This window comes from Carassius carassius, chromosome 7 (assembly GCF_963082965.1).
Source record: "Carassius carassius chromosome 7, fCarCar2.1, whole genome shotgun sequence".
NCBI classification, from domain to species: Eukaryota; Metazoa; Chordata; class Actinopteri; order Cypriniformes; family Cyprinidae; genus Carassius; species Carassius carassius.
Genome location: NC_081761.1, coordinates 30223254 through 30231922, shown reverse-complemented (window position 1 = coordinate 30231922; position 8669 = coordinate 30223254). Strand labels below are relative to the sequence as shown.

At 38.5% G+C, this 8669-nt stretch overlaps 1 protein-coding gene across 2 annotated transcripts; it reads left to right on the top strand.

Annotated features, from left to right (window-relative positions):
* Positions 1 to 238: 238 nt before the first annotated feature.
* On the top strand, positions 239 to 6120 carry LOC132143891 (ATP-dependent RNA helicase DDX39A-like). 2 transcript variants are annotated; one of them, XM_059554499.1, is made up of 10 exons: positions 239 to 392; positions 1098 to 1313; positions 1526 to 1653; positions 2573 to 2849; positions 2944 to 3062; positions 3198 to 3329; positions 3414 to 3523; positions 3608 to 3752; positions 3873 to 4020; positions 5860 to 6120. In XM_059554499.1, exons 2-10 carry the CDS (start codon positions 1106 to 1108, stop codon positions 5874 to 5876), a joined length of 1284 nt encoding a protein of 427 aa, XP_059410482.1. In that variant the 5' UTR covers positions 239 to 392; positions 1098 to 1105; the 3' UTR covers positions 5877 to 6120. The 2 variants fall into 2 exon arrangements, with proteins under 2 accessions (XP_059410482.1, XP_059410480.1); XM_059554497.1 differs by lacking the exon at positions 239 to 392 and adding an exon at positions 710 to 746.
* The last annotated feature ends 2549 nt before the right edge of the window (positions 6121 to 8669 follow it).

The following is an 8669-nucleotide window of genomic DNA, read 5'->3' as shown; positions in this document are numbered from 1 at the left end:
TCTACAATTTTCATAGTCATGAAAATGAAGAAAACTATTTGAATGAGAAGGTGTGTCCAAACTTTTGGTCTGTACTGTATATAAAAATATATATGGTTTTAGGTCGCACCGTTTACACACATTTTATCATTGTAGTCCTAAAATCAGAATGCATATAGTGACATCGTGTGGACACTTTGTAGTATAAAGGCTGACGACTGGTTTTGGGACCGGCCCACAACATTGACGCGGTTATCTGTTACCCAATCGCAAACATGCTCTGTGTCTCATCCATTATTGACGTTGAATACAGCCAATTGGAAAGCTTGGTTTTTATTTCCGGGGAGCGCTATAAACTTAAGGCCTAATCCGCACGATTCGCAGGAGCCGACGTTCAGTACCAACATCGAAAGGTAATTTGTTTCGTTTGTACCTTTAATAACTCTGATTTGTTAAATATGTTATAGTCAGTAGTACTCACTTCCGGTTTTAACTTCATTTTAGTAATAAACCTTAAGTGTTTAAAAAATAACATCGTTGTAGACTCCTCGCGTTTCTCTATTTTAGCCGCGCAGCCTGAAATGCTCAAAGGCGACATGCGAAAACGAAAGCGAAGAGACTCGTATTTCATTCTTCACGTGTATCACAAGACCTCATAGTCATATATATTCTAGGTACTTTTGAAAAAAAAAATCGCTTTGGACCGCTCGTTTAGATCAGGAGATTGGTTTCGATGAGACAGCGGATGCGGCTCTATTGTCTGTGTAGTAACATTAGTAAACTGGCTAAATCAATCGGAGCTGGTTTTACATCTATAGCAACTTGTATTATGTAGGTTTTTGCCCTACAGAGACCAATATTTTAAAGAGAGCAATATAAGTGATGATTTATGGATAACTTCGAGGAGTTTGGATAAAGCGGCATCATTTAATTTCCATTCATTAGTCAACGCTTATGCTGCAAAACATTGAACAGCATTTTTTGTCCTCTTTGTACATTTTTCTTAGTGTAAATTATTCTATACTTGTTTAATTACTGTAGATCATGTTTATATATTGATCAGTATCTTTGGCTTAACTCTCTCTTTTTTTACACCTTTATGTTTTCCTAATCACCAGAAGTTACCATGGCCGAGACCGATGTTGATAATGAGCTGTTGGACTATGAGGAAGACGAGGAGCCACAGACCGCCGTGGACAGTGCTGTCCCAGCAGGCAAGAAGGAGGTGAAAGGCTCCTACGTCTCCATCCACAGCTCCGGCTTCCGAGATTTCCTCCTGAAGCCGGAGCTGCTCCGTGCGATCGTTGACTGTGGCTTTGAGCATCCTTCTGAGGGTGAGGATTTATGTGACGTCTTTAAGAGTTTTAGAGTACACTGCTGTGTAAAAATCAATCTAGTATGTCTATTATACGAGTAGCAGTATGTAGAGTTATTTAAAATGGCTTTGTGAGCATGCATAGCCTCCATATTCAGTTACATCAAGAACATCCAAGTACCTAGGTGTTCGTTTAAATTTAATAGTAAAATGTATGTTTTTTTTCTTCAGTCCAGCATGAGTGCATTCCACAAGCCATCTTGGGTATGGATATCCTGTGCCAGGCGAAATCTGGAATGGGAAAAACCGCTGTGTTTGTGCTTGCCACACTTCAGCAGATCGAGCCAGTGGATGGGCAGGTGTGTGTTCATAAAACTAGATCTTGCAAACTCAATATTAGGGTTTTCCTTCCTATTTGTATAAACCAAAATGGCATGAGCTTTGCTAGCTTGTACACTAACAGTCAAAAGTTTTGAAGTTATTACATTAATTTAAATGCAAGTACAGTACAATTAAAGTAAAATTTATATTGTGATAAATTATACAAATTCAAGTGGGCCTTTTGTTTTTTGTTTACTTGTCATTTATTCCTGTGATGGCAAAGCAAAATTTTCAGCAGCCATTTCTCAAGTCTTCAGTGTCAAATGATCCTTTAGAAATCATTTTGTTAGTCTGATTTGGTGCTTAATTATTATTGGTACTCATTATTGTTATTGTTAATAATTATAGTTATATGGTTATGCAAACAGTTCTTGCTGCTTATGTCCTTGCTCTAAGCAATTTTTTTTTTTTCAAATCCTAACCCAAACTTTTGAATGATATTGTATCATTGGCAAAAAAAAAAAAAGCATTAACAACTGCTGCAAGATTGATAATAATAAATTTTTCTTGAGCAGCAAATCGGCATATCAGAATGATTTCTGAAGGATCATGTGACTCTGAAGACTGGAGTAATGATGCTGAAGAGTCAGCTTTCATCACGGGAACAAGATACATTTTAAAATATATTTTGAATGTGACCTTGCAGAGCATACGATTTTTGTTTTTAAAAGAAGTTTCTTAATTCCTAACTTTTGATCAGTAAACCTAGAATGTTTTAGGCTTTTCTAACATTTTCAAACTTTGTTTGACACTGATCTCCAAAACAGTTCTGTTAAGCATTAAACCGTCACACTTGAAGAACTTGAATAACCAGCAGAGACTATTATGAGATCTTGTCGTAGTTATGTATGTTAAGTCAACAAATTTTCAGCCGTTTTGTCATTTTCTTCTCTGCAGGTTTCTGTGTTGGTTATGTGCCACACACGTGAACTGGCCTTTCAGATCAGTAAAGAGTATGAGCGCTTCTCCAAGTACATGTCCAGCGTTAAGTGTGCTGTCTTCTTCGGTGGTTTGTCCATAAAGAAGGATGAGGAAGTGCTAAAGAAGAGTTGCCCTCACATTGTAGTGGGAACACCAGGAAGAATCCTTGCCCTCATTCGCAACAAGACCTTGAACCTCAAAAATGTCAAACACTTTGTGTTGGATGAATGCGACAAGATGCTGGAGCAGCTAGGTGTGTTTGATTTGATCCTGTATGGACCAGTAAACAGAGCTGGAGTTTTTCCCCCATTCACCAGAGGAGTAATTGTGTGTGATTTACATATTAGATATGAGACGGGATGTCCAAGAGATCTTCCGACTGACCCCTCATGAGAAGCAGTGCATGATGTTCAGCGCCACATTAAGCAAAGAGATCAGACCGGTCTGTCGCAAATTCATGCAAGATGTGAGTCATCCTTTCTTTTTTGTTTGCAGTTTTAATTTGGCTTGTGCAGCTTTATCTGTGGATGTAGCTACTTCCCTCCAAAACTGTGAATGTTGTTCTGAATTATAAAGTGTATATATTTTTTTTTTCTCGCAGCCGATGGAGGTGTTTGTTGATGACGAGACTAAGCTTACCTTGCATGGTCTTCAGCAATACTACGTTAAACTGAAGGACAGTGAAAAGAACCGCAAGCTATTTGATCTGCTTGACGTTCTTGAGTTCAACCAGGTAATTGTTTTCATCACATTTTTACAGTCCTCAACCTTGAATGTGACTGCTGTCAACTCAACGGTTTGTGTGGACGATTTATAGGTGGTGATATTTGTCAAGTCAGTTCCACGATGCGTGGCTCTGTCTCAGCTGTTGGTTGAACAGAATTTCCCTGCCATTGCGATCCACAGGGGAATGGCTCAGGAAGAAAGGTGAGACATTTGTTAAACCTATGATCTTGAAATGGACTGGTTGGACAAAATGCTGGAATCATTTTTCTTTCTCTTTTCACACAGATTGTCACGGTATCAACAGTTCAAAGATTTTCAACGGCGGATCCTGGTGGCCACTAATCTGTTTGGTCGTGGGATGGATATCGAGCGTGTTAATATTGTTTTCAACTATGACATGCCTGAAGACTCAGACACGTACCTACACAGGGTATTTATGCATGTTCTACTTTTCATCAAATTTAGAAGTGTAATAACAACTGTCCAGGGCTGGGGTTGGAAAAATGCACAACTCTAGATTGTTAACCTCTCTTATCCTCATTCCTTTCAGGTTGCTCGTGCTGGTAGGTTTGGTACAAAAGGATTGGCCGTCACCTTTGTATCCGATGAGACGGATGCAAAGACCCTGAATGATGTGCAGGACCGTTTTGAAGTCAACGTCGCTGAGTTGCCTGAGGAAATCGACATCTCCACTTACAGTAAGAAAAACGATCCATTCTGAGTATCAGTTTGGCTTATCCCTAGTTTAAAGGATTAATTCACTCCTGAATTCAAATTTCCTGATTATTTACTTGCGTCCATAACATCCGAAAGGTTTTTGAGCAAAACACATTTCAGGATTTTTCATAGGGATGCCTCCCTAATAGTCGACTAACCGTTTGCCAGAAGAGGCTTGGTCAACCAAAAGTGTATTGGTCACAGAAAAAACAAACACACACACACAGGCGAAGTCACGCAGATCGTTAAAGGCTGGTCTATGTGTAATACAGTACATCGGGCAGGACATCCAAACGCTTGGCTATCATTCATCAATGTCAAATATGGCTTATCATCTGAAATATGTTGGTAGCAGTGACTTTACATGGCCGCTCAGTCTGATGCTAATATAAAAATTTTCAGCGCTATTCAAGTGTCTGTGTGTAGGGTGAAAGATGGAGGCACCGGTACAGTCATTTGCTCTTAAAGTACTCCGTCATTTTTGCTCATAAAGATAAAAGTAATGCATCTTTCAAATTAAACCGTAAAGACTGTTTATTTTTGTGCACTCACAATAATAACATTAATAACACATTGCACTTTTGTAAAGTAATGAAAGCAACAGATTACAAACATGCAGCTTTCTACCGTCTCAGTCCCTGTAAACTGGACCGTAAATGCTATAAAAAAAATCTATAGAGAGTGAAATGTCTATAAACCAATTTAAATGGAAGACCGGTATTCACAAATTATGTAATCTGTGTTAAACATGCATTCAGGTGCATCACTACTGCAAGAGATGACGAATCAGTGATGCCGTTTCATCGCTTAAACTGAGAACAAAGAAAGCACTAAACTAGTTTATTAATGAATTATTAAACTGTTAATGCAGCCTCCTTACTGTTTTATCCTGTCACATTCATAATCATTAGGCTACTTCTGACGGTGTGCCGTGACAAGCTTTATATGTGCACTTGAGCACTTTATTAGGCTATATTAGGCAATTAAAGCCTCATTATGATTTAAATGGTTTATTTATAAACGTGCTATTAGTCGACTACTAGTCAACCAGACAAAACTTTTAAGAAGGGTTGAAGGTCCAAATTACAGTTTCAAAGGGCTCTACACGATCCTGGCCAAGGAATAAGGGTCTTATTTAGCAAAATGATTAATTTTCCAAACAAACTAAATATGTACTTTTTAACTACAAATGCTCATCTTGTACTAGCTCTGCAATGCTCGTCGGCGACTTCACACATTATGTAATCATGTTGGAAAAAGTCACGTGTGGTTAAGCTTCCATCTGTTTACTGTGGTACAGAAAGATAGGGTATGGGGGAAAACTCAATCTCATTTTCTCCTCCAACTTCAAAATGTCCAACTACATTGTTTTACCTCAACTTTTTTTTTTTCTTTCTGCAAAGGACTTTCTTTGCATGCTTGCTCTGTAAACATTGTGTTGGTAGTTTTGCCTACATCATGCAATCGTGATTACGTAATGCTTGAAGTTGAGCTTCTGCAAGACTAGCATTTGTGGTTAAAGTATATACATTTTTATTTTTTTTAGAAAATGACTGATCGTTTTGCTAGAGAAGACCCTTATTCCTCAGCTAGGATCATGTAGAGCCCTTTGACGCTGCAATGAAACCTCAATTTGTATGTTCAACCCTTTGGAGAAAAATCATGGAATGTTTTCCTTAAATCTTAATTTGTTTTTTAAATGAAGAAAGACAACTAATTTAAGAAGTCTCAAGTTTTGCTATTTTTATTTTTATTTTTTTAATATAAATGTACAGTTACAGCTTGCCTCCTAATGTTTTCCTCTCTTTCTTTTTCTCCAGTTGAGCAGTCCAGATGAGCCAGATGTGTGCTGAAGGGGTGGGGGCTGTGGTCCAGCTCTCCCTATTTGTGTCTCCGGGTAGTTTTCTGTGACAGCGGGAAGAGAGAACCGCCAAGTTTTATTTTCATATGATCATGCCCAAAAAGCCTCTTCTCCGTTTGTGTACTTTATTTTATTGTTCCAGGGGATTGGTTGGGAATCCTTTTTTACTTGTCAAGTGTGTTTGTTTGTTTGAGAATTAAAAACATTTTATACTACATAAGTTGTCTGTGCAGTATATCTGAAGTTATTCAAAGGTGAAGTTTCTTTTTTTTTATGCTAAAATGCATGTTTTGATGCTTTAGATGGTTTCATCAGGCGCCTGGCCCTAAGTTAACTTCTCGTCTGTGTTTGATTTATCAGTCTGTCTATGGCACTGGCTACAAATGGTGATGAGTAGACTGAAGCTGGGCTTAGATGGTTGTGCTGTAGGAGGTTTCCCATACATTTATTACTTGCCACAATATCAAAACTGATCGAATTTCCAAAAGGTTTTGTTGAATAAACATGAGCATGTACTGCACTTAAAATTCTTCCTGAGAGTTCTCTGTATCTTTTTTTTTTTCTCTCTACAAAACATTTTTCTCTTTTAAACATTTTTATACTTTTGATCACTATTGCTAGCTAACATTAGCATGCGGTACCAAACTCGACCACCAGGTGCCTGTTACATGTAAACAAATGCTTCCTTGAATAATACATTTACAATAATGATAAATGAGTAAATACAGAAGAGTCAAGTTTAGAGTGAATTTGGGTAACATTAATGTCTGTAAAATAGCGTGGTTAAAGATTTCGGTAACTTGTTAGGGTTTGACACAGACTTTATAAAAAGCAGTTTGACAACACCAAGATGAATTTTGGTAACTGACAATTCTGCACGAAACGCGGTCGGGTAATGGATTCTGGTAAAGTTTGATAGTGCCTGTCAGATTTGGTGACCCTGGTTTGTGTCATGAAGCCATGCAAATAGTTCATGCCAACGCTTTTTAGCAATAATACATGGCATAAAAAAAAGGTCATATTCTGTAAACCTCCTATTCTCACACTAAAATGTGTCAATCTAGATGTAAAAATATCAATAATATAATTGAAAATGGCTAAACCATGTGCCTAATAATGATCAAATATTTAAGTGGGGACTTCTATCCATCAAAGGCTTTATGCTCATCACAAGATGGTGCCAGAGGCCTATTCTACCCTGCTTTTGTTAAAGACGGGGAGGGAGAGGCTGTGCTGCGATTGTTTACACGTACTCACTGAGAATGGAATCTGAAGTGAAGTGAAAGTGTCATACAGCCAAGTATGGTGACCCATACTCAGAATTCGTGCTCTGCATTTAACCCATCCAAAGTGCACACACAAACACAGCAGTGAACACACACTGGAGCAGTGGGCAGCCATTTGTGCTGCGGCACCCGGGGAACAGTTGGGGGTTTGGTGCCTTGCTCAAGGGCACCTAAGTCATGGTATTGCCAGCCCAAGACTCAAACCCACAACCCTATAGGAGGTTAGGAGTCAAACTCTGTAACCACTAGGCCACGACTTCCCCCATCTGTTGAAATTCACTTCACTTACCAAAAAACATTCATTTAAAACTTCTTGCTATGTTATCAAACAGGTCTTGTACATATTATAAAGCAACAGTTAAGCCGAAAATGAACATTTACTGAAAATATACTCATTGGCCAAGATATATCTATAAAATTTTTTTAAGACATTCAGCATCGCATCACTTGCTCATGAATGGATCCGCTGCAGTGAATGGGTGTCGTCAGAATAAGCGTTCAAACAGCTAATAACATCATAATCTACAAGTATACACAACTCCAGTCCATCAGTTAACATCTTGTGAAGTGAAAAGCTGCATGTTTGTAAGAAACAACCCAATTATTATTTTCATTTTAAAATGCAAGTCCAAATCAATGTTTCCACAATGTGAAAAAGTCCATGTTGTCTTCTCACATTAAAGGTGCTCTGAGAGATGTCACACATTTTTTAGGCCAAAACATTTTTTGTCACATCCAGCACACATCTCCTCACTGTCCGCTAGCTGCTTGTCCCCTGAACACACTGTAAAAAAACGGGGTCTCTCTAGACACCACAGGCTCCACAAACAACAAGAAAAACAAACTGGGCTCACCCGCACCAGAAAACATAACAAACTGTTCCAGCCAATAACCGACAAGAAAGATTTAGGGGTGGGGTTTGGGGGGTTAGTGCACGGATGAGGAGGAGGGAGGGTCTAGCTAGCCTCCGTTTTGTTTGACAACAATTTGAACGTCAACAAGAAGTTACGACTCCCAGCATCGCTTAGAGCACCTTTAAAATCCAATGACTTATGACTGTTTTTGGTCACATGTTTGTTCTGGGTTTTCCTTATTTGGTCTTTCCTGTTCTTCATGTGTATTAGTTCCCAGCTGTGTGACATTAGTTACTTTGCTCCCAGGTGTGTCCCACTGTGTGTATTTAATGTGTTACCAGTCCTTAGTTTGCTTAGTCTGCTGTTGAATGTCAAGTTACGTAAAAGTTGAGTGTCTTCAGTTCCTGTATAGGCCCGTTGATGATGATGAAGTCTATTTCTGAAGTATTCTCCTGCGTCTCCTTACTCCTTCCCGAGTGAACCGTGACAATGACGTTAGTAGGCTAATGAGTATTTTTATTATTTAAAACAATGAGCTCTATTTGCTTTTATTGGCATTTATCTATCTGAGCCTTTTCTGTATTAGACAGAAGTGAAGTACACACCTTAAAAATGCTTCAACATAATTT

Excerpts from the sequence above, each read along its gene's own strand:
- LOC132143891 (XM_059554497.1), top strand. The coding sequence starts at position 713 with ATGAGACAGCGGATGCGGCTCTATTGTCTGTGTA. Across the intron at positions 3,063-3,197 it reads GTCGCAAATTCATGCAAGAT|CCGATGGAGGTGTTTGTTGA; the intron begins GTGAGTCATCCT and ends TTTTTCTCGCAG. Across the intron at positions 3,753-3,872 it reads CAGACACGTACCTACACAGG|GTTGCTCGTGCTGGTAGGTT; the intron begins GTATTTATGCAT and ends CATTCCTTTCAG.